This window comes from Etheostoma cragini, chromosome 13 (assembly GCF_013103735.1).
Source record: "Etheostoma cragini isolate CJK2018 chromosome 13, CSU_Ecrag_1.0, whole genome shotgun sequence".
Classification (NCBI taxonomy): Eukaryota; Metazoa; Chordata; class Actinopteri; order Perciformes; family Percidae; genus Etheostoma; species Etheostoma cragini.
In genome coordinates this window covers 5,303,651-5,330,067 of record NC_048419.1, presented here as the reverse complement: position 1 = coordinate 5,330,067, position 26,417 = coordinate 5,303,651, and the positions used below count along the sequence as shown (strand labels likewise).

At 38.7% G+C, this 26,417-nt stretch overlaps 2 protein-coding genes across 6 annotated transcripts in view; one reads left to right on the top strand and one right to left on the bottom strand.

The window, feature by feature from the left end:
• Positions 1-3,366: 3,366 nt before the first annotated feature.
• On the bottom strand, positions 3,367-25,621 carry cnih2 (cornichon family AMPA receptor auxiliary protein 2). Of its 3 annotated transcripts, none has more exons than XM_034889235.1 (7): positions 25,609-25,621; positions 13,966-15,456; positions 11,468-11,536; positions 8,201-8,248; positions 6,204-6,316; positions 5,982-6,125; positions 3,367-5,825 (listed from the first exon to the last, which is right to left on the bottom strand). In XM_034889235.1, exons 2-7 carry the CDS (start codon positions 14,062-14,064, stop codon positions 5,798-5,800), a joined length of 501 nt encoding a protein of 166 aa, XP_034745126.1. In that variant the 5' UTR covers positions 14,065-15,456; positions 25,609-25,621; the 3' UTR covers positions 3,367-5,797. The 3 variants fall into 3 exon arrangements, with proteins under 3 accessions (XP_034745126.1, XP_034745128.1, XP_034745127.1); XM_034889237.1 differs by lacking the exon at positions 25,609-25,621 and having other exon boundaries at positions 13,966-14,191; positions 15,090-15,636; XM_034889236.1 differs by lacking the exon at positions 25,609-25,621 and having other exon boundaries at positions 13,966-14,631; positions 15,090-15,635.
• Positions 11,401-26,417, top strand: part of slc8a4a (solute carrier family 8 member 4a) — a 33,340-nt gene continuing 18,323 nt past the window's right edge. Inside the window, exon 1 of one of the 3 annotated variants that reach the window (XM_034889199.1) lies at positions 11,401-11,411. The gene's annotated coding sequence lies outside the window, so the exon portion shown is untranslated. The other 2 variants (XM_034889198.1, XM_034889197.1) reach the window with 2 other exon arrangements.

Sequence of the window (26,417 nt, the reverse complement as noted above, 5' to 3'; positions counted from 1 at the left end):
TCCATGTAATGCTACTTCATACTTCAACGCCATTACACCTAACAGGGAAATATTATAGGCCTGTTTCTTACTGCACTACATTTATTTTTATTTGACAGCTATAGATTATAGTTACTTTTCAGATAACAGTTCATACATGTTTATATTACTAAAACAAGATCTTACACATTTGCAAAGATTGTCAACCTTTTTCATTTGTCACAGTATTAATGCCAGTTAGACTAAAGATTTCCCTTCTCAACATTTTCATTTAATTTAAATAACTGTACAAATAAGTCAAATTATTTAATATTTCACTATAAAAATCCAAGAGAAGGATTGGGAACCACTGACCTGTACAACCTGACTGTATATAAAGAGATTAAGATAAGCTCAACATCAACCAGCTGCAACAGTAAGATTCTTAGATTGTTATATTGTTGCATTAATGTGGGTGCATTAATGCACATTAATGCAACAATATAACAATCTAAGAATGTAATACATTGTAATGTATCAGTAAAGGGACATTGTGCAGAATGCGTACTTCTACTTTTACATTGTTCTATTGGAACACAAAGCGCTGAACTGTTGCTCCTTATCTGTATTTAGTGAATATAATGAACAATCTGGACTCAGTTTGAAACTGATCTGATATTCAGATAATCAGTTTGTGTTTTTACTGAGAAGTATTTTACTGATAAGAGTAGATTTTTTGCTGTTGCCCAAAGTTATGAAGATCTTTGCGATCAGTATTACTGGAGTCTGTGATTAGGGGTAAAAGTAGACACTGTCATTATCATTACTAAGAGCAAAAGGAGGAATAGAAGTCTCAGGGCCTCATTCATTAAAAAAGTATACTGGGATTTTATTTGAAAGTTAAATCTTATAATGAGTTGTCAACAGATCTGTTAATTAAAAAGACCATTACACCTGTGCTTAAACTTAAAAGTGCCTCAGGAATTTGACCAAAAGCAGCAAAAACACCAACATGACTACCGACAAATGGGCTTTTAATCATTGATTAAAAAACGCTGATTTGGTTTTCAATTTTAGCATTAACACCTTTGTTAAATTGAGTGCTTTCCACATATTTGAAAAAAATAAATGTCATGGTTTTCATAAACAAGGCATTTAATTAAAACGGATCATCGGGTTTAGTTACAGATGAAAGCCATGGATATTTTTATAGATGAGACAGACAGTAGCTGACAGTCGGAGTGAGTCACGCTCAAGACGATTCACGATCCAAATAAAAACAAAAGTGCGAACAGGTTTGACACATTCTGAGACACAAACATATCACGTTGATATGAAAGCCCATCCGCTCCTACTTCTTTCTAAGAATGAACAAAAAGCAAACACAACGTCTTCATTTTGACAAAAAAACGACAAAAATGAAAATTAAACAGAATATCATTTACAAATTACATCTCTGCTTTTAATGGAATAACCCTCTTTTGAATCAAGATGCTTTCACTTTTCAGTTTCTCAAGTCATTGTCCGAATATTCAATATGTCCTTCTGGTTTTCCTATGTATGCATTTCTACACAGCCATAAGAATAAGCAACATCCCAGAGTGTCTTGCATAACAATGGATGAGTGAATATGTGTGTGCATGCATGCACCTTTGCGTGTGCGTGCACTTGCCAATTGTGTATGCCAATCGTGACGTTTCAGGCCTATTGGTTGTAGCCAGTTTCCATGGTAACATCGCTCCGAGAGCACAGACGTAGGAGAGAGGGGAGCGGAGTTTGGACGATTATGATGGTGGAGGGTGCTGAAAAAGGAAGAGCCCGCAAAGATGAGGGTGAAACAGTGTGAACCGTGGGATGCGACAGAACGAGAAACAGATGCATGTGTTGTGAGGGAACGAGCAGTCCTGTGTGTGCGCGTTGCTGTGTGTGTCCTAGGATAAGCAGGTGTCATGCATAGAGGGGTTGGGGTTGTCATGACTACATAATACCTGTTATATGTGTACGAGGATGGAATATGACTTTAAAAAAAATGCATTGTGCAGAAAAGCAATGCTGCCAGGCATGTGTACCACCTTGACTATGATTTTTTTTCTGTGTTTTGAGTGAGAGCCTCACAGTGAGTCAACAGAAATCTCTAATACAATTTAGTTTCCATGGTGACAGAGGATGGACAGGGCATGGTGTGTTCTTTTTAAACAGAGGGAAAACGGCAGCTTGAAGGGTCGTGGTGCTCTGTTTTCTGTCTGAATCATTATTTAGACAAGTGATAACCTGGCAAACCTTTCAGACCCTACAGCCCAGGGCTGCTTCAGAGACACACACAGCATGTTCTGCTGTGTCTCTTTTTTTCTTTTTTTTTGAAAACAGGAGAAAGAATATGCCGCTGAGCCTTAAAAAACATCAGAATTTTTTTTTAATGTAGTACAGCTGTTGCAGTTACATTTTCATCAGCAATCTTTTACCATGGAGATGTACGTGTGTCACCTTTGTTTTGTTATGCAATCGTGCAATTATGCAGTTATGCAAAGAGGCATCCATGTGCTCCATAATTTGATGTGTTAGTATTCCGGAGGTGCAGACATTAATGAAAGGCTATCATCCTCTCTTTGCCGCCTCTCCAGTTGAAGCTCTTTTCACATCAGCAAAGCATTTACAGCGAATTCAGTTACTTTGGGGCTTTTTAGGAGCTTGTTCTAAATGCAGCTGTTTTTCCATGTGGTGGTTTGTCTCTTATTCCTCATCTAATGCATTACTCAGTAGCCTCACTTACAAACTCACCATTCTCCAGTGCATCTCTGGTGTTGGCAATGCATCACGTCTGCAAATCTACTCACAGGTTGCTAAAATGCGGACCCTCAACATAGAGGAATTAAGAAACTTGTAGATGATATTTTTGGCATTACTGTTTTATTAGAATATGGCATGAGAATTGCTGTTTATCAACTGTACATCGTTGTGTAACCTAATAAATATAAAGTAATCCACCAAATTTACTGTAGCGTACATTGATGATAAATGTATAAAAGACAGATACAAATAGATATACTCAAATACAATTTTCTAAAATTCTTTGTTTAGAGCAACTACATCATGACATTCAACCAAGCTGTAATTCTGCTCCTTTCCTCTCTTCATGTGCTTTAATAGTGATTGTCCACACTCAACACACTTGTATTGTTGGCAGAGTTCTGAGGTCTCAGTGTCCTGTGATTACTTTTATGCAAAGACCTTTTGGCACAGCATGTATTGTCTACCGTGTGTCTTCAAGAACATTAACAGACTGTTAATGATTGAACAGACTGTTGCAATTTGGTGGAAAATCAAAACACAAAAGTTGTTTGAGTTGCTCCCTTCAATCATTAGTGCCAAAGTGACATGACATGAAGTGTGTGTGTGTGTGTGTGTGTGTTTTTATTGGTGTACTTTACACATGTAATGTACTGTATGAATCAGTCACTACAGATGAATTTTGAACATTATTTTGATTGGGAATAAAACTCTTGTTTAAAAGATAATACTTGTGGTATTCTATAATCTATATTCTATAACAAACACCGTCCTGCAGCTGTAAATTCTCATGATTGCAGAAACATGTATCAATCCCCGGCTGAAAATAGTCCCAAAGAAACACTCTATTTAGTCTTCTGAGAGTGACATTTCCTGAAAAAAAAGTACAGTTCCCAGCTGTTTGAGGAAATGAGTTAACTTTTACGATTACACAGTAAACTTGTAATCGTTTTTTTAAGCTGTAGTAGAAGCAGATTGGAGCTGAGTGCCACAGACAGAATAGGGAAGTCCAGAATAGGAACACATTGTTGGTTTTAGTCATTTCATGGGATTTATTGATACTAACTAAAAATAGAATGTCAGCCTGTTGCTATTTGATTCATGTTGTTATCCATAGTTGCTTTCTATTGAAACGTAGTTAAAGCTCATTAATATGTTATTAATATTATTGACATATAGGGACGTAGCATATTATTCTGGGCCCTGTAGAAATTAGAAATCTATTCTAGCTTCTTCTAGCCCCCCCCCCCTCCCAGTCCGACGCCCGTGCTAACAGACTCAAAATGTACAGCTAAATTATTTGTGTAGTATTAGCAATAATCTTGAATATTCTGTGTTCTCTATTTAAGTTTTGCCTGTTGAAGAATAAAAAAATACTTAATATCACTGACGCAACTAGTGTCATATCTTTGTGTTTTAGTTGGAAGTCTTTTGAAATAATTCGAAACTACTTCAGTAAGCTTCAATAAGACCTTTTTATCCTAAGTGAGTCCCACAGCTTATATACCAGATGTGTCATTACTCCCATTTATTACATGTAAAGCCGGTGTATGACGAACATCACAGTTTGTTCTCTTTGTTTGTTTTTCTATTGATTAAAATCACACATTTGAACCATCACTTATCTACTAATAGATCAAACTGATGAACACATGATAGTAAAGGCAGCTCCAGCTCAGGACAGGCTTCGCTGTTACAGATTTTGGTCATCAGCAACATCTTACGCCTGTCCCTTCTGAAACTGTATGATAGTAGATGTGTTAAGATGACTTTCATATTTTTACACTTCTGAAATAACGGAAACGTTGTCATAGAGTTATTATTGTATCATCTGCCTCTTGTGTCCCACTCACTAATACATACACTGAATATCATATCACATTGATAGTTTGCTGTTTTTAATTGCTTTTGTACATGAAATTTCTATATTCTACCTCGGATTAGAGAAAAGGTTTCTGTGCTAAAATGACTATAGTATAGATGCAGATGAGTAAGAGTAAACTGGAAATAGGAATAAGGCGCTCCCTGCACACTAAAAATCAACAGAATTAAGTTTCTTTCTATTTTTATCAAGAAAAAAGCATTGTAACAAAAAGAAATGTGTTACAGTAAGTGAAGAAAAAGACACAACAGTGCCTTTGCCCATACATGAAGATACTGCATTGTCACTTTTCTTTTCACTTATCCTATTTAATTTAATTTGGCACAATGTTTTTCCAGACATAAACTTTTGGCATAAATGTCTGAGCATGATGCTCTTTGAAAAGCAGGAACCTAGTAGGAGATACGCCCTCACAGCTATGGACATACTTATTTTGATAACACATTACAAGCATTGACCTTTGCAGTCAAACTTATGGTTAATTCCTTGTTTTTGTTACAGTATGGAAATTGACTTTTGGCAGAGGCTGGCGTCAAGGAGAAGTTTTGTTGGTCTATGCTTTATCTCTATCCTGGTTAAAAGTGCACACACCAAACTCTTATTCCCCTGCCAGGCCTTCTGCATTTCTTACAGTGTAAAGTCCTCCTGTACAATTTAACCTGTTTCTTCCAGTTGTACCACAATCAAAGCAGTGGTTTGATATTCGAGGTGTCTATCATCCCAAATACATTGAATGATACCACAATAATCCTCAAAGTCAAAGAATACAGACACATTTTGTTATTTTCCAGTCCCTAAGTGTTTGGACATTCACAGTGAGTTGAGCAACTGGATCAGCAAGCGCAGTATGGGAAAGCTCCAGCCCTTCAGAAATATATTGTTAATTTGTATGATGGTTCAAAGGCAACACACCTGCTGCGTCCTCTTTCTGTTTCGTTTCAATCCTTCAAAACTGTGTCCAGTTGTCCAACAGCAGTCTAAGTTCGAAGGGATATAATTGATTGGAGGCCTTTACATTTGCATTATCACACAGATTGGTCTTCTTGTTTGGTCCAGGTTTAGGTTGTTGAAAACCAAGGCCAGTGATGGGAAGGATACATAAGGAGAGGAAAAGTGGATGTCTCCATTTATTCCACATACTTCTTTTTGTTCTTCCTGACATCCTGTCTGTTAGAAGCTCACCAAGGCATAGACCATGCTTTGGCAGGAAATAGACCGTGGCAACAGATGGAAAAATAGGAAGAAAATATGAATTGTGCTGCTTTTTTTGTTACTAAGTTAATACAACATTTGCAACAAATCTGAAAGTCAGCCAATCAACAGTGTATTGAAAAGATTGTGATTATGTACTGACCTGTAGAGATAATAGAAGAAAGAGAGCAGATAAAAACCCAGCTTACACCAGGACTCCTTCTGGCAGTAATTGAGAATGTCGGCGTTCATCACGCTGACGGGATCATACATGACCTCTGACCCGTCAGCTGGCCGATGAAGAAACCTGAAAATACAGAGAGGTTTGGCTGTCGCTTAGGCTGGATCAACACAAGCTTGTCAGACATTTGGTTTGGGACTGTACCTCCACAGATGGTAGAAGAGCAACGGGATATTTAGGCCAAGTGTGACCCACTCTCCAGCACACATGAACATCAGGCAGAAGAGCCCGTGGATGGAGTACTCCGGTACCACCAACTAACCAGAACAGACAAAGGTAATGAGGTAATAATAGTTCTGCATACAATCACAGCAATCTGTATTCACACTTCAATAACTGCTGGGAAAACACTGAAACTGAAACACGCTCATGGTTTGCATGTTGTGATATAACTACAATCTACGAAACTAAAATCTCACTTCGAGGCAAACACTTTCACACAGAAGGTGTTAATGTTACTCATGACAGCCGCTGCTGTTACGAGTGCAAATATAGTTTTAATACACATGTAGACTGGTTTTTAGATGTTAGTAGAAATTTATGTAGTTTGACATAGATTTCAGGTTGCTCAACTTGCTTCCAGACCTCTCAATCAACAAACTGTGTGCAATGAAATATCCTCTCCTGTTAAGTTGATGTAGCAAAAAAGTCACTTATTTGCACATCCAGCTGATACAGAGCAACGTTAGCATTCATTTTTAGTAAGCCATCTGGCCATCTGATGGGTGTAAGTCAGATATTCCGTCTTCTTTTAGCTCCGGTTTTGGTCTCCACCTAGCCTACTCCTGACTGGTTGATGCTAGAATGGATGGTCAGGAGACTTGACTTGTGTCTGATTGGCTACTTGTTGCCTTCGATGGTTGGGTTGGTTAGGTTAGGCTTAAAAAAATAAGATTGGTTAAGGTTAGAGTAAGAATATCAGGGTTAGCCAATCAGATTAGGGCAGGTTTTGGCTTCACCTGTCCCTTCCGGACCGTCCATCCTAGCATCTGGCTGTTTAGCAACTAAATGCTCCACTATGTTCCAGAATTGCTAACTTTGTCTGTCTGCTGTTTGGTGCTTAAACATAAACATTGTTGGTTATAGCTGCTTTAAAGAACTTTTTTTTATTTAATTCATAATTTTTTGTTGACTCTTCAACCTTTAACTATTTCAGTCAACCGTTAACAGCTTCTCTTTAACTGACAATATTGTTGATGGGACAGCCATGTCACCACTAATTGGTGGGGCAAATAACCCTCTGGGTTGGGATGGCAGAAACACAATATCAGACTGAATAATGAAGTGAAAACAAAAAGGCCAAATAGTAAATTAGTCTGATTACCAGGCGAGATTATTCACCTTTCTATTTGCAAATTGATTAGAAAACAGTTCTTTTAATGCCTCACGCTCCGCATTGCTGGGCCTTTTCATTGTTTTAGCTAAATAAATTTCCTGTTGAAGATGTCATTTCCCTACATGTTGACTCCTTGTGCAACAATTAAAGGTGTTTGAAATTATATTTTCCCTACAGCAAAGATATTAAACAAACATGTGTCATCTAATGTCTTTCTCAACTAGTGGTAGAATGAGTATGAATCAGTAACACTTGCATTCCTTTAGTGCACCCCTGTAGAATATAATCAATCCGTCAATAGTAAACATATAAGAATCAGTAGCTAAATACAGGAAATCATCTAATTACCATTTTCCAAATGTAAATTCCAGAGCTAGATTTGTAAAATAACATTGCGCCTGATACATTAAAACTCCAGCATATTTATTTATTGCTATAATAGCTTGAGTTTATTTAAACTCCTATGATTTACCTAATGCTGTTAAATATTTTACATCGCATGCATGTTCAAAATGGCCTTCCCAGCATGCCACATTTAGTTTAGGGATATTCAGCTCTCTTTCTGAAAGCCTTGAAATGTGAAAAAGAAAATCACAACACATCACAACACCTACTGCTCTTGACAGTATAACTGTTCTCCATGTCTGTGTGTCTGTGGAGCGGTGATGGGGGGTTGTGGGGATGAGCTGCATGTGAAATGAATCTGCGTGCGTCATGGTCCTCACATTCGAAAGCCAAATAATCATGGTTGTCTGAAGCCCCTCAGTCACCAACCAGCAGCAGGTGTAAAAAAAATATTACTTACTTTGCGGAGAAGGTTGCAGATTCTTTCAATGTTTAGAATCCTTTCCCTCTGTGGACAGAAAGAAAGTCTGATTAACAGTGTGCATATTTCTTCATCCTATTCGCCAGTTTTGTCTTATCTTTGAAAAGAAATCTTATGGCTGAGATAGTACATGCTTTCAAGCTTCAAAAAATTCAGTTTGCAGCTGACAAATTTTGACACATTTCAGTGCCGCAACAATAAAATTCAAAAACTACATATGGTGCGGGATTTGAGATACAAAGAGGTTACTGCTTTAAATTTAAATAATTGGGCTAAGGTAAAAGATGCATCTGTACAAGGCCATAGAACTCTGATCCAACAAAAAATATACTACATTTATTGAATAATAATTGACTGACTAACCAACTTTTTTTTCTGTCTCAAACTCTAAAGTGGATTTCTATTATATAGTTAAAATAGTATTTTACATGTAACCAAACTGTTGGTCAGTAGTTTTAAGTTATGAATTAACATTGTACATTAATCAACATTGCTGTAAATGCACCAGAATTAGCAAAAAGGCTGTTTTTCATCCGTTGTCCCTGGACAGATCTTAAAATTGTCTACCTAAAAAACAACAATAAGAAGATTACAGTCGACAATACAAATATAAAAAGCAGTAAAACAGACAAAGACATTAGCCACATTTGAAGCAATAATCACAGTGATGGGTGGTGCAGGTTTGGGTTTTAGAGTTGAGTCTCCTGTGAGCCATGAGAGAGGACTCAATGATCAGTTTAAGAAATGAAAGCCATCCATCTTCTAAAAGCCAGCAGCTAATGGCCTCTCATTGATTAGCAAGCCAGGAAAATGGGAAGTTTTTTGCTGTTGTTGTTGCATCCACCTTGACTAATGTATCAATCCCCAGGTTAATAATCTCCACACACTAAAAGAACAAAACTGTTCAATGTATCATTACATATCGTTGTGTGTGGGGACATTTCCATTTTCAGCATGGGGAGGGCTGGGCATAAGACACTAGGTAAACAAATGTACCAAAAGACAAGACAGATCATTTATTTTGCTTCCTTCATTTATGGAAACACAAATATGTCGAAGCGGCATGGAAATGCTATATATGTTTAGCATGTGTAAATCATACTAGTGTTGGTTTCCTCTGTCTTTACTGAAGCTTCAGCTGTAAAGGCTCTCCTTTTGTGACATATTGAGGCATCTGTCTTAGTTGCAGGAGGATGGCTTCCAGTACTGAGGCCCCTGTCATGTCTGTTCCCTTTAGTGCAAGCCACAAGCTGAACCTTTTATGAATCTGTAAACATAACTCAAAACTCCCCCGGCGACCTGAAAGTGGATTTTGCCCTGAATCTACATCCTCCAGCCTTCAAGCCAGACACTGGCTCTACAGCACCACTGTCTAATTGCAGTTGTTGGTTATTTTGGTCCATGACATTTCTTTTCTTTTGCTTGCTTTGTGCATTGCATCCTTCGATGACTCCGAGCTTAAAAATGTAAAGAGCCCAGTGCTTACCCTGCCAACTACAACTACTGTACGTTTTACGGTTTAATTCCACCTATAAATTGTTGTCCTGCAGTAACTCTGCTAAGATTTTTACAGCTTGGAGCTCACTGAGATGCCCTAATTAGTGTCAGGTCATCCACTTCACTAGGAATTTTTAATTGTTCTAACAAGGGAAACACGACTGAAGTCATTAATCAAATGCAGTAGGAACATTTCACAATATATAGAACAAATAAAATAGCAGTGCAAACAGTGAGTATCAAGTAGTATAATGATTACTTATCAAGTAGCAGGTTTGTATAAAAGAATTGGTTTCACTGGCAAAATGTCAGAGATTTGACATGGCATTGGTCTTTTTAAGGTATTTCAAGCAGAAATAATTCTACATTCCAAAGACATTTGATCAACCAGCCAACAATGGGTTTTTTTGTTTTGTTTTTTTTGTACAATGGCTGTGCAGATAAACTTGATTCGGAAACATATGTCTCATCCATTATGTTCTTTTTTAATTTCTCTCTCGCCGTCAAATTACAGCCTTAGTTCTTTTTTTTGCCAACAACAGCAGATAAGTGAATACACCTTGCTTTCAGCTTTCATCCGAGATTATCGCTATTTGTTTTCCAAGGCTGTTGCTGTGTATGTTTTTTGTTCAGTTTGTGCAGTTTATTGACTTTGAGAGACAATGGTAGCATTTCAGCCTAGCAAATCATGTTCTTTCTGAACACATCTGGCATGTTGACGAGTACAGGTTGTTCGTTACAGATGACAAAAACACAACACCTGCCCAATGAAATGCAATTCAGTACAGTAGCCTTGAAACAAATGTTTGTGTTAGCTCTCCTGATGGGGGGGATAACACATCCACTTTGAATTGATTATTCACATCAGTATTATTTCAGAGCTACCGTTTTCGGGTGCATTATATTTTAATTGTGTTATTTTGTCCAGCCCTCCTGTAGCTGGCGGGCCTCCACACTCCCACAGTCTGCTTTCACAGTTTCCTCTCCCACTCCTCATCACTCTCACTTTGCAGTTCACATGCAGGTTCACATGATTGCTGGAACATTAGCTAACTTGTGAAAAAGACATTCACAGCTGCTGTTCACAGTCATTAATGACTCATGATGATGTTTTTTATGTTTAGTTGCTAAAAAGATTCAGACAGAGACTTTCAAATGTGACTTTTTAGTGAATAAGTTTGTTCTCAAACAGTGAAGGCAAAGGTATCTGTCCTTTTTTTGTGGCGACAGCACAGTATCTCATTGTATAAACACTGCCTTCATTTGCATCAATCTCTTTAAATAATTAGGCCAATAAGCCGCCATATTTATGGAGGTTGATTGCTTCAAACTGCATACAAATGAGCGTTCAATGCAATCATTGCCTGGGTGCTACTGTTGCAATCACCTGGCAAGCTTGGAAAAGTATGAACTGATTGATGTTGGCTGAATGCAGGTGTATAAAACATTTGAAAATGTTCATTCTAAAAGCAAAAAACCTTCATTTACATGAAATGATGGCTTACTTTTACTGTAAAGTGTGCTGTGGGTTTCTCATGAAAGGCTGTTCTTTATGAACTCAGGACATTTGTTATATTGACTGATAACTTTAGACTTGTATGCAACATTTATGGAGTGGAACCTTCAATTTGTTTTCAGCATGTATGAGTAGATCACTAAAGGTCTGTTTTGGAAGTGAAGAGAAGGCCTTTCTGTGTGCACACGAGGGTTTGAACATTCTTGAAAGAAGAGTAACAGTAGGGTTCTTACCGCTCTGGTGGGATTGCTCTGATCAATGGGGTTTTTGAAGTCTGTGCGAAGCTCATCAAATGCAATGATCTGAAAAATAACAGACATGTGAGATTGTTTTCAATTAGCCTTGTCACCTTTAGAGAGTTAATGAATGCACACACTTACTGTTTATGGAATAAAGACATAGTTGCTATCCTTTCAATGCCACAATCTTTGAAGTTGTCTCAAGTCTCAGCCTTTTGTGCAATGTTGTTGTAACTGTGGAACTGTTTGCTGTACATCTGACATGTACATGTGACTGCATCTTGTACAGCTGCAGTCACATGATCACTTTGCCTGAGTGTGCATTGTGATCAAATGTGTGCAGCCTTGCTTTTTCTTTTTACACTGTGTACAATATGAGCTCTAACATGAATCATTATGTAGTTTATTACTATGTAAAGAGCTAAAATTCTGATTTAAATTCTCCTTGTATACACTACAGGTTTATTTTTTCCTGTTTTTCATCGCCTCTAAAATGATACACCACCAGCCTCTTTTGATTAATCCTGATAATAAAGTTTACATTAGAAACTATAAACAATCAATTGAGACATAGGAAACTGTCAAAGGAACTCATTTTGTAATGAAAATTAACATGTATGTATTCCTAATCTGGCAGGATAAAAACAATCACTTCACATTTAAAGCCATGTGTGGCAAAAGTTCGTTATTTTTAAAATGCATAACTTAAAATGTATGCTTTGCGAGATATTTAAGAGGGTTATGGTCTACTGGAGGCCTGTATAAAACCACAATTATGTTTCGTTGTCCTTTTTAGAAAAAAAAACATCAAAATGTCTCAAACTGAGCTCACTGTAGAGAAAATTATTCCAATCAATTCTTATTTATATAGCGCCAAATCACAACAACAGTTATGTCATTGCGCTTTTCATAAAAGAGCAGGTGTAGACCGTACTATGTGATGTTATTTACAGAAACCCAACAATAATATCATTGTTTGATTAAGCTATGGTGTACACTCTCTTAACTGCTCTCTAACTGGGAGATGAGCATTATGGGATATCATTTTTCTCACTAGCTCCCTGATTAATAGCTCTATAAAATCAATACCAATAACTCTTGGTGTAAAGGTTCCCTGCTATGGGCTTCTCATCAGTTCAGCTTTTTAACAGTGAAGCTTATCTTTGACTGTCCATTGAAAAGCAGACTTTTGTAGATAAGTGGGAATCTGATTTGCGTCGTCAACAACGACCGATATATGAAAACATCTGTTTGAAATAGAAACAGTCCTGTTGGTAATTTCCCCATACAAGGTTATACGGCTCTCCCTCGTCTTCCCCTCACACTGTTGTAAACAGATGCAGTTTCCATGGCGACATGGTGAGCCCCTCAGTGGGTTCTGTGGTTACTATAGCAGTGAACAGACGTTGTGATTGGTTGAGAGTCACAGAGAATGGGGGTGCTGTACCCATGGGTAGAGGCAGACTGGGGGAAGGGGTGGACATAATCATAGTTGGATACGCGTTTACATCTCATGGTTGAGTGCTGAGCCAGACACACGCTTCTCCCGGTCTTATTCTCACACACATAGACACACTGACTGACTCACATGTAGTCTCACCCACTTAGTCAATTGGTACGTTAGTCATTTCAAGTCTTAATGTTCATAATGATGTGTATTGTATTATCCCTGCCTCAATGAATCAAATGTTAAAGGTAAGAAATCAAAGCTTTAGTGTTAGTTGAGTCTGCACTTGAGTGAGTGCACCTGTGTCTGGCGACATCTGTGCAAATTGCACTCAAAATCCTGCAGGCAGACAGATTCACAACAAATTGGCAGTGAGATTTATGATCGTTGTCTGTTGCCGCCTCCTTGTACTCATATGTTGTAGTTTGCTGAAGCCCGATCCCCTTGTTTGAGGTAGTGTTTATTGTCAGGTCTCTGGGATCAGAGGTTGATATACTGTGGAGGAACGGAGGTGCTTGGACTCTGTCGTTTTTTCTATACTGTATGTGTCATGGCCAGATGAGTTATTCTAGTGATAAACCAGGATGTAAACAAGTCACTTAGACACTATATGGAAATGTAATTAAAACACACACAAAAAAATTGCAGTAATAAATTAACATTGTGTGTTTTTCAGGCTCATATGCATCCTTTGCAACCCTGTGTTCTGTTTCAACCATAGGGTTCAACTATGTATGTCTTTGCATCTAGTTGTTGGAAATTAAAGGGAACAAAGTGTCATTTTGTGACTTTAAGGGGCAATTCAAAACGTCAGTCGCATGTAGGTAGCCTGCAATTACACTGATATTCAGCTGACACATTTATGCATGCCATTACCTCAAGAGTACCTGAGAGAGGTGTACGCCGTGTTCCTGTCAGTATTGTAGAGCTGTGTGTAGGTGGATGTGTTTGTCTGCCCGCGTGGGACGGAGTGTGGACGTTTACAGGCCCGGCATTTAGTTTCAGTGTGTGTGCAGTGGCTCCAAGTGTGCACAGTGCTACTCACCTGCCATATGACAAAAAAGATGAGAGCAGCGCACAGCACCAAGGTGAGCATGTAGCAGAAGGCCGCAAAGGTGAATGCCACGGCAGAGTCCGCCAGCATGGCGACGAGATGGGCCGAGAGAGAGAGAGGGGATTTCTCCCCTGCTCTCTTTCTCTATCTGGCGATCGCCCTCCCTCCTTTTAGTGGAGGTTATTGTCTGTTTTCCCCCTCCGATGCGAGGTGGAGTCTGTGTTGTCCAGGTAGGTAGAGCAGTTTTAGTAACAATCAATAACCTGCTTGGCTTTCTGGTCTTCCACTCATGTCTTTGTCTCTTTTTGTGTGACAGCAGCACAACCACTAAGTTAATTATTTGATTTAGGAAGCACTTATTTGTCTGTTGACAGCCACAGTTGTCTCTCGTTGGCTTGATGCTCTTTTTTAGTCTCTCACAGTCAAGATGTCTGTCTCCTTTTCCTCCTCCTCCATGTACTTTCTTTTTAGACAAAGCCTGCACATTTTGAATTGCTCACAGCAAGGCAAGCCTCAAAGTGTCTGAGTGACACGCTGACAGCAGAAGCACAGGATTCTTGTCGATACTAAAAACGCTGAGGATTATTATGGTCTAAGATGGTTATGGCTTGTTACACTTCAGTAGTTTGTCGTATGGCTTTCAGTTCATCTGTTGCTCTGAATCAAGAACACCATTAATGACGCATATATCTAAATCACACTTAACACAGTTGTAAACAACCGTTTGCAGATCATCTGCGAGTTATAATTTACAGAGACAGTCTCTTGGTATATTACTTACATTTTGGGTAAATAATTAATCCCCACATCAATCTGATTGTTTGCTAAATACACAAGGTATTGCTTTGCACATTAGACAGTTAGTTTGTATTCTGACAACGCAAATTGCAGGTGATTTGGCAATAAAATAATGTAGTATAAAATAAGTACAGACCAAAGAGGCAGCAAATATTGGAATCAGGTTTCAAACGAAACAGCTATTTAACATTATAAAGCCAATATCACACATCCAAGAGGATTATATTACAAATACAAGATCAGAGTACAATAAATAAGATAGTTTGAGTTAGAATGGATAAATATCTTGACCGATCTCAATATTGACGAGAGAATACCTGTGTCTGGTTGGAGACGTGTCTGCCACCGAGCAGTCCAATCTGTCCTTGTCTCTGTCAATTTGGGTCGGCAGCATGTCACAATTCTCTGCTCTGCATCTTTCCCTCAGACGCATCCCTCAGATTTCTCCAAAATCATTGAGATTTGTCTATGCTGACGTGCAGGGTAATAAATTCTCGGGTGGGGGGGGGGAAGGGGGGGAATTTACAGAAACCTGCAGTATCTACATTTTGAGTCGCATTTACTCTGACATAGAAATTTCTTCTCTTCATAAGCAAAAATCTCCACATCCCTCAGAAGTCATAAGTTAATTAGTCCACCTTTATCTCCCCCTTTTCTCATTTGCCTTTCTTTCTTTCTTTCTTTCTTCTAAAGTCCTTTTTTCTACTACTACTTTTTAAAAACAGACCTGCATGTGTTTCCTGAGTCTACTGTCTCTGTCTCTACCTCTATTTCTTAGACTGCGAGAAAAACATTTCTATCATGCTTGATGTTAAAACGCTCAACCAATAGCATTGCTCTGTCTTCCTCCCTCTCTCTTAGCTGCTCTCTCTCTATCTCTCTCTCTCTCTCTCCTCCTCCTTCTCTGTCTGTCAGTCTCCCTCTCTCTTGCTTTTATCCATTTCCATAATCCCTCGTTCCCCAGGGAGTGATGAGGGGGCAGGGCAGGCTGCAAATGTTTTCTCTTTTGTCTGCTTTTTTCTCTCTTTCCATTTCTCTTCCTCCCTCTTTCACCAGTTCCTTCGCTCAATTGCTCAGTCTCACCATGTACATTATTTCATTGACAAATGGCAAAGTCTGTAAGGATCACCTGCATCACAAAAGCAACACCCAGCGTTTGTGAAAGTACTTCATCACTCTATTATAGTCATTGTTCTCAGCTGTTAATTAAATGTAACGGTCAGGACAGGAGTGATGTGATGATGTAATGCAGTAGTTTCCAACCTTTTTTTTTATCTGACACACCCACAGCCGAGCTGAGACTATTGTGTTCAAAATGTCTTCTTATGAATGGATTATAATCTGCAAAAGTTCGCTCATGTGCTCGATCCAGACAGGGAGAAGCATTTGATCAGCTGTGTAGGAGACAGGAAACAAACCATCTCTAGATCCTGTCAGCTCCGGCATTTCTCCTCCTTCAGTAGTACAAAATACTAGGTTGTTAAACAACCAGCTGCGGGCACTTTGATTCATACTATCATAACCCAGATTGGCCAAATTATCACAAATCTTCAATCAATGATAAGCATGACAACCCCTTTAGAGCAAGAACTTTTGATCTCCTTTTTGGCCACCAGGGGGCAGCAGAAACAAGCCGTAAACACAATACTGACATATTATCACTTTTTTTGACTCAGGGCCGGCATGTTTTTGGGGTTGTCCGTCCATCCATCTATGTCTGTCTGTTCCATTCTTGTGAATGCCATATCTCAGGAATCCCTGAAGGGAATTTACTCAAATTTGGCACAATCCTCCATTTGGACTCAAGGATGCACTGATTTTGACAAAATAAACAGCTTCCAAGACTTACAGAGAAGGCCTTTTAATTTACGACAAGGGATACATTACAGAAATAGTTTTCTTTCCAGGTTTGGCTATGCCCAAGGGCTGAGTCGGCTAACTGGAAAGCTGTAGCCAACCGCAGCTAACTACAGCTAGCGGTCACTTTAGCAACAAGTAAAGTTAGCCTAAAAGCTATTGTATTGTCCAAAACATATTAAATCACTGCATTCATTGTTGTTGAACTGGTCTTAGAACTTTTATGACTTTTATTTTAATGACCAAGTCCAAATGGTTCCACTTAAATTGAGGTCAAGGAAAACTATTCATGACACAATTATAATGCTCTTATGACAGTCAATGTTAGAAACGACCACTCAATGACAGCTTATGTTAACACCTTAAAGCCAAAAAGCTTCTCAAAGTTTTATAATTAGGCCTACCATGACATATATATGACAGGTTATGTTGTCTTAGTTTGTGTCAAGTTTTCATGACAAGGACATTGACATGCATATTGTCTTGCTTAATGTCAAGTTGTCATAGCACAGAGAGTGTTGTCTTTGTTAATACCAAGTTGTCATAACACAAAATCTCAAACAATACCAATTTAGCAATAAAATAGAAATAATTTACAGATTGACAACATTAAAAAAGACTCTTTCATGTTCATGACAGGTGCCAGATATCATAGTTATGACGGTGTCACGTTAGTCTTATGCAAACCCCTTCAAATAAAGTGTTACCCAAAATGAATTGACACATTAAAGTATAAAAAAATGAAACAATGTTATGCTGCGTGTGTCTTACTGTGTCTTACTTGATACGTTGCTGATCTACACCGGAGTATGACTGTGTACACATGGTGTCTGGTTCTATACAGTACATCTGAATTGCTGCCCACATTTTAAAGTGAAAAAAGACCTGGCAATTTCTTTGGATTGTCATGCTTGTATATACAGCACCTTATGTAGCTCTGCATATGGCTGGTGGCTTGTAAATGTCAATGTAAATGTGGTGTGAAAAATGTGATTTGGGTTACAGCACACAGCAGTGAATGGGTGGTATTTAGCAGTCTGGGTTGGTATGTAAGCTTTCAACTGGTTAAGCAGAGGTTGCTGGTCTATTTTGGTTTAGTGTGTTGTCAGTGGTCCGGGATTCCAGTCTGGTCAAACTGCGTAGACATGTCATTTTTTACGTTAATGAATTTCTCACTGTATCATTCCTAAATGCAATTTGCATTGTTAAATTGTTATAACCATAAAATAACAGGTAATGAGAAACACACAAGTTTGGATGGAGTAATCCACCTGAAGCAGCTCCTCAGTCTCCTCTCTGTGTCCCAGTGAGACACCTACCATAGTGTGCTCATCAGTTTCTGAGGTTAGTAATACAGTTGGAACTGCAGTTAGATACCACATGTGCTGCAGGCTGCCAGACAGCGTTGGGCTGAAAGCTTTTGGCTCCTTCTTGACCCTGTAGTTCAGAAATCAGAACCACATGAGTGTGTCTGGACAAAAGCCACCATAACAAGTCCAAAAAAGGTTACTCCTCTGGCCTCAGAGTGGACACTTTCTCTCTCATTAAAACTACTCTACTTGATGTCCAGCCATGTAATATTATTAACTACAGTAAAGCACCTAAAATTCATTTTGCAAGTGTTTGCTACTTTGGCAAGTTATTGTGAAATTGGACTTGGGCTTAGACATTGGTTGGGCTGAGGGAGACCAAAGGACCATCAGCAATTGTTTGTCCCATCATGGCTATTGATATCAGTATGAAACACACTTTGGTGTGCAGAAATACAAGACTTCTCCACTTTACATCATTACTGCCTATATATAGTAATCAGCCCCACTTGGACTGTTTCACATTTTATTGTTGAAAGTGTAAAAGATTAAAGGATGAATGTGTTCTGGTAAACCACATACAGGCTTTAAAATGTGTTGAGGTTATTGAATAATAGAGATTAAAGAAATGTAAGGATACATTGTTTGGAAGAAATAAGGTTAAACAATGAGGTTGTGACAATACAGAATTTGCCGCTTTGTTTTGAAAAGATTGAGATGTTTAATTTTTATACTTATATTTATTTGTTACACAGTACATTTTGTGTTTATGTTTCTTTATATAATTTCTTTATTTAAAAAAACAAACAAACACAATGATACAAAAATGTATATTTAGTATCTATAGTGATCTATTGGTCACATAATTGATTAATGGAAAGTGTAAACAACATCACACACCACTGATAAAGGTGAGAAAAGTGTACATTGATCATTGAATTGGTGGATGGAACATCCACAGTGAAATGCATCACGCATGACATGCAATAGAAAAGTTATCAAACCTCTTATTTAACCTAGCAAGATGGTTTGTCACTTATCACTTGTAGTCCTCCCAACCTGCAAAATACGTAGCCCTGTGGTTGCTTCATTGCTGGCTTCAGACTGCCCACAAGTGGGGATTATGAGTGACTGCAGCTCCCGATGTACTTCCACATTCCTGTTGTCACACTGCAAAGGCATGACATAACACCTTGTGAGTGAAAACCCAAAGTACTTCAGCAAGATGCCAAGATAATTTGCAGAACACCATATGTTGCAATGTGAGCTGATGTCAATCTAGTTATAGCTTGTTTATTTACAGGTCAAACAATTAGTTAATATAGAGGTACACATTGTTAATGATGATTTCATTTTCCATATTTCAATGATTGGAAATACTCTTTTAAATGATTATTTCTAATAATGTATTTTTTATTTATTTGATGCAGCTGGTCACTGCAGTAGAAAGATACATAGATACATTCTTTGAAATACATGTGAGTCAAAGTAAGAAATTAGCTGTTGCTGTCCCTCTTTAAGAATATGTAAATGCAGTCACTGATAACAGCTTTTCAGCCTTTAAGCCAGTTATGCAGAACTCAAAATCGGGATGATGTTAATGACAAAGAGGAATTATTTATTATTTATTATCATGACTCTTACATTAGTCTGGCACATTCACTGCTGCATCCCTTAAAACCTGCTGGTATCATAAAATATTTTAATGATTTCTAAAAAAAGAAAATCAGTTTACAGTTGAATTGTTTCCATGTCAGTTGTGATAGCAATGAAGACTGATGCTGTTATTAATTTGAGCTCACCAAGGTTAAATCTGCATATCTGTAATATGAACATTTTAATTGGTGTATTATTGCAGATGAAGACTGACAGGTTTTAAATTGTCCACAAGATGGCAACATACGTGCAACGGAGGCAGCAACAGATGGTCACATTAGGTGTCTTAGTGCACTATTGATTTACAACTGACTCGCTCTTAAAGCAGAATCCTGAATTCCTCCTATGGTTTTATTTTCTATGGCTTAGGCTTTGGCATCCATCATTACACATTTGATGGAGTGAACATTCCTCATTGGACTGCAACTGCAAAACTACTGTTGTGTGTACAATTAAAAAAAGAGGTCAAGTCCTTAAATCTGCTCCTAGATTTAAAGATTCCCAGCAGGACTATTATTGCAAGCTGGACTGAAACTCATTAACCCCAGTTACAGTAGCACAGTGGGGATTAAGGCACAGCCTGCTCACAGCTGCATCAGTGAACAGCTAACAGCGGCAGTGTTTGGGGGGATATTGCAGCACTTGCTTGACCTGCCTAAGGGTACAGAAGGGTGTTGAAGTCATCAGCTATGCCATCAATACACTAAAAGAGAACAGTTTACACTGTCAAACCGCTTCATGTTGTGGTTTAGAGGCTATTGGAGACTGGGGTTAATTGTGCACAGATGCTGCCAGTCTTGAATCTCCTGGAGATTGTTGTCTAACAGGATTCAGTTTGTCATGACAGGCCCATTGTATCACTGTGATACAGCAGCATTATGGTGCTTTTTTCTAACTGCCTTTCATGCTGTACACGCATCTGAAAAAGTATTGAAGTGAAAAGCTCACAGATCGGCAGGTGATGCCCCTTTTGGTTTGTTGAGGGAACAAATAAGACATACACAAAACTGTGTGAGTGTGTAACAGTTTTAATTGTGACCTCGAACAATTGAAACTACATGTTTTTATTTACCTTGATGCTGGAAGAAAAGAGAGACTACACACAGAGTGATGTAAAGCAACAATACAACAAGTGGTTCACTGAACATTTTAATGAATGTATGCCAAGCTAAAAAAAAATATCCAAGTGTCTGCCAAAAAGAAAGCTCAGCAGGACCAGAACCGTAAAAACGTCCTCTAACATCCATGGATACACAGTAGCGGAAGAGTTACCATGGCAACAAAAACAAATCCGCTAAGGTTGCTTTTCAGCCAGAAATCAAATGTTTTGTTCCCTTTAAATACCGTTTAGATACTGCTGAAAGACATCTGCATGTTTTCAGAGAGATTGTTTTACAGAAGGTATCATTAGTCACTGTGTGATAATTCAGTTTGGAATAAAGCATGAAACATGAGCACACAACAAACTTCACTTCACATTTCACTTAGTGTTTTATTTCGCTCACGGAAACACACACATTTTAAAATCAAACAATAAATAATTTGCTCTATCACATTACATATCCATGATCGGAAAGTAGCAGGATGAAGTCAAAACTCTTATTTTACCAGCCCCTTTCTCAAATGATACAACACACAGAAATAGACTGTTGGACAGTTAACACTTCATATTACAGAGAAACCTAATTTCAGATACCATGTGTATTGTAGCCATTTTTTTATTAAATACATTCTGGTACCTGCCACTCTCTGAACCAGTAAACCTCATTCCACCTAGCAAAGAAAAGCACAACTTATTTGCATATGATGCAACTAGCTACTGATTATTTAAACATGGATAACGAGAACCATTCAGAATGCCATAAACACACGCTCTGCCGGACTGCAAACTGGAAACAAAATTATAAAGCAGCAGCCTGCAATGTGAGAATAGCAAAAAAGGAGGCAGAAAGGGACAAATGTGGGAAGAAAGTGGAACTACAATTTCAAGAGGGCAACCCCAGAACCATGTAGCAAGTTCTAAGAACTATGAGGGATTACAAGCCCACCCTCCTCCTTTCAATTCAAGCAGGTGAGTTAAACAAATATGAGGCTCGCTTTGAGGCCATCGGCAGCAAACAAGCAAAAACAGTTGAAGCAGAGGTTAAGGGATGGGGATGGGTGGGTGCTCCTCTCAAAGGGTTTGAACCCTGGTAAAGACATAAAACCACCTTCATGCAAAGGCATGCGAAACCTGGCTTTTAGATTATTAAAACACTTGTGATTATTCATCAAATATGACTTAAAAGGAGATGGTCATTAAAAATCAGCAACTTGAGAATATTGTCAAATACACAAGAAAGCATGCACTTAATAGGAAGAATAGCAAATCGTGTAAGGAGAGGGTGTAGGGACACACTTTGGGGCGATTCTTTCCATATTGCGTACCAAAGTTTTGCAAGAGACCAAACTGTGGGTCTCAGTGAGAGATAGAAAAATCATACTTTTTTGACAATATTGTTTCGTACATTTTGATGCAATGAGCAACCTCACAAAATGCATCAAAGTGCTGGAGTCCATGGCCTGAGGGCACAGATGAAGTGGAAAATATGAAAGACCAAGTAGCTGCAGAACACAAAACATAACTCACAAAAGGTTCGGCTTTCTGGTGCAGCAATATGAATTTCTAACAATTTTTCATCAGAAATCTGGGGTCAACAGCCTTACAGTTATTGAAAGCTTGTGTTGTCACCAAAACCTGAAAAATATCTGATGAGACCAAGAAACCTTGCTTTTATACTAATATTGGCGAGGGAGATGATATGAGCTAATTAGTCTCCTGATGACACCTAAGCTACACTAGCTCCACTTGCCGTGAGATGCGGTTGAGGTTCAGAATAAGACAGGTCTAGGCTTGGCAGCACCAAAAAACAATAGCAATGTTCCTCAGCTGGTAGAAAAAGGAGCAAACCAAACATCTCATATGCTGGTCAAGACTCAAAACCTGATCCATAGAATCTATACCTACATTAGGCCGGGTAACTGGCCTTTTACATTTCAGTCACAGAAACAACCAGTGTTCCGTTTTGGTTTGACACTGCCATAGATGTTTATTTGAAATTACAGTATATTTTGAGGTATATTGTTAGTGATGGTGTTGTATTAGACTGCTTTATATTTTTATATTCTGCCCCCCTCATGTATGTAAGTATAGATGACAAATTAATTAGAACTGCCTCTAAAAACAATGTATTTCATTACTATGATACCTTTAACTATGACCTCAAAAATAAAGATATCATTGAGTTTACACATTTCCGACACTGTCACCAAAAACTGAACATCATAAACTAAATGGAGAGGCCATGGAGTGGATATCATACGCACTGGTTCCTTATTTTCTCTGTGTTGAAGGATGGCTGAGGTGCTGTCCATGGTGCTGAATGACAGTGACTGAAGTATGATGGATGGATCGTGACATTGTTGGAGCTGACTGGCCCGTGACAGACATATCAGTTAATTTGAACACATTGGAGAATTTGACAGTTTGTGTGTGTGTCTAGGAAAGAAGTCCTCAGTATCATGGGATGATCAGCACTTCCTCCCCCCATAAACTATAGGCGTACACACATGTATTTAATCGAATTTGTAAGATTAGATTTTGAAGTGTGTCAAATGTGTAGACTTTATGTAAATACCTATAAACCTAATAAACCTATTGGCGAGCAGACCGGCCGGCTGCAGCAAATCAAAACTTCCGGAGCCCACTGTTGCTTAGTTACCTATGCACATGTGCAATAGCTCTTTAACTCTTGAACTGCAGCTCTCCTGGCTCCTCTGTGGTGTCAGGTTACAGCCTGTTTCTACTTAGGGACATAACAACGACCAATAATTATTTAGTAGAAAACTTTTTTTCGGAATATTGGATTGTATGAGTCTGACAATCGACTAGTGTGGACTTCACCGGAAAACAGGAAGTAAACCCAGGTATGGATTAACACTAAACTTTTTTGCCTTTCTGTCACATCTACTGCAGTCAGACTCACTGTGTTGCCTCGGAAGGAATCACTGCACATGGGTAGGCACTTGTAATGACATTTTGAGTGTGTTTAGAGGCTAAAAACAAGTTTAAAACTTGCCCTGTTTGAGCCTGTTGGGTGCTAACTCTAGCAGGAGGACAACACAGTGTAGGCAGCACCGATTGGTTTTGTTTTTCTCTCTACTGACAGACCTCCAAATTTAAAAAACAACAGAGCTACATGTTGGAATTGACCGGAATGCTCCTTTAAGCATCTCCACGGGTTACAGTACAAACGTTTTCACATGTTTCACCGTGTGATTTTAAACTTCTTTACAGAGACAGAACATTCCAGAGTGTTGCTCCTCTTCGTGACAGTTTCAGTCCTCCAGATATCAGTTTAATCTCTTTTATTTCTCTCCAAGGTTCGCCATGATCATTGCATCAGGTGGGTAATCTACAGCCTTCATTCCACGATTATTACAGGCACTCTCAAACCAATAAAACTAAATTAATTTCATCCAAATTAAAGCTTTATTTTTAGCTTTGTGAGCAGTGCAGCTCCAGTAATGACAATGTCAGTCAGTGTTTCAGGCAGAATTGGTTCTTCTTCCAGAGTCAAGTAGTGTATGCTGTTGAAGGCAGACATTCAGGATACCCAGAGGAATAATAGGTCAAAATCTCCACTTTTCTAATGTTTCAGTTAATGACTGAACATGTATTTTGAAAGGAATATGAGCACAACATGCTACATGTCACATGCTAAATGTCAGCATGCTAAATGAACATGCATGTTGACATACTACCGCATGTTTAGCATTCTCACATTAGGATTCAGCTAAAAGCATCAAGAAGCCTAAGAACAGCATAAATTCATTCATTTTTTGTCAATTCTGAGAATATCAAAATACTTTTTGATGAATCAAGAGATTAAGTATTGCACTTCCATGAAGCTAGGAGGAAAAAAAAGAATAATCAACATTTGTGCAGCCAAGGCTGAGAAACCCAAGCTCCTAACTCCAAAACACTGGATCCTACAATTCCCATAATGGATCTTTATTGCATCCTTGTGTAGACCTTCCCAGCCTGTTAATACACTAATCTCTTAAATACCATGCCTATGATTTATAATGCAGGTTTTCTGTCAAATATTTGAAGGCAAACATAACCCAGATGACCTCACAATGACATGATTCTTTTTTCAGACTTTAGAAAGCCCCTCCAAAGCTATATAATATATTACACAGCGTACAACTACACAACATATTACACAACTGATACCTGTTTTCATTAGCTGAGTTCTAATGACAAGTAGACTGACATTTGTGTTAAAAATCTGTGTATTTTTCTCTGGCATGACACTAAGACCAAACTTTACATCTTATTGAAAATGACGAGGAATAGAATGGAAAGGTTGTCTCACCTGTGCAGAAATCTAGTTTGCAGGTGTGTAAGGAGGAGTAGTGTGTATGGGGCTGCTAAACACTTTTCCTTCTCCTTATTCTCTCTCTTTCTCTCTCTCTCTCTCTCTCTCTTCTTCAGAGTCAAGTTTAGTTTGTTTTGTTTCCCCCAATAATAGATTCTGTTCATAACTTCAGATGTATAGACATGTGTGTCATGATTTCAGGGTCCAATTCAGAATGTGTCACTACATTTCTGTGTATAATCATCCAGAAAACAACAAAAAACACCAGCCCTTCACAGACCTGCAGGGAGCAACATCTGGGAGTTCATACCTCGAATATCAGAATTTTAGCCTTTAGCCTAAGGCAGTTTACTCGGTTCTGACAGCTGATAACGATAATGCAAAAATAATGAGTATTTAGGAGAGAAATAGTCATTCATCCTGGACTCCTGATGCGCAGTCAGGAGGACACAGCCGTGCGTGTAGCGCTGTTTCTGAACGTCTCCTCCCCTGTTTCTGCAGTGTTACTGCTTTTCTTCTCGCTCATCGCTTCTTGTGCCAATGCTGCCCTCCGCAAGAGTAAGAGAAGACTTCCATTTGCATAACACCACACTCCTCTTTCTTGTCTGTCACCATCCCTCTGCTTGATATCCATCTTGTCCTGATCCGTGTACTGTGTGGTTTGCGTCCTCTCAATCCTTCATTCATTCACGCCTACTCTCATGTGCAGTCCTGTTTGGTTCTTTGCGTTCTCCAGCTCAGACAGAAAAGCAAACGATTGTTGTTCTTTTTCCTCTCACTCAGGTTTATTTTTCGGAGAACAAAAACACTCTTAAAGCCTTTTATGAATTGACAGTTTGGAAGAATTTTTTTGACTGATACAAGCGGGGCCAGTGAGGACAGAGTCAGTAATTTATTTTTATTTTTTTTACGCATCAACACTCGCACGTAGGCTGGAGAGGATAAAGCTGAAACGCATTGTGGTTTTTGAAAATTACTTAGCTTTGCGGACGGTGACGCCGCGGTGGCGTGAGGGGGATTTAATAACATGAACTAATCCAACAGTGTTAAGTTTGATGAGGTAGGGAACCTGTCAGGGAAAAAAAATTGCAAAGAAGCACCGTGGAAAGATACGCTTCATTTCCAAGACACCAGCGCAACAAGCCAACACCATTTCACCAGCCTGCTGTGTGAATGGCACACGGGGTGTCTTCTTCTGTTGAACTGGTGCAGGGTAGCCACGCTGTGCCCAGGGTCCAGCCGAGATTCGGGCTATTCTGTGAGTATGTGTGGGACTGCTGTGCGCACCAAATGGACCAGTCTATTTGTCCCTCAGGCACAGCGTACTGATAATCGGCTTTTTTTTTACTGCATCTGTAATGTCCCAGAATGTAGTTGTCTTAGAACCCATTTATAATTC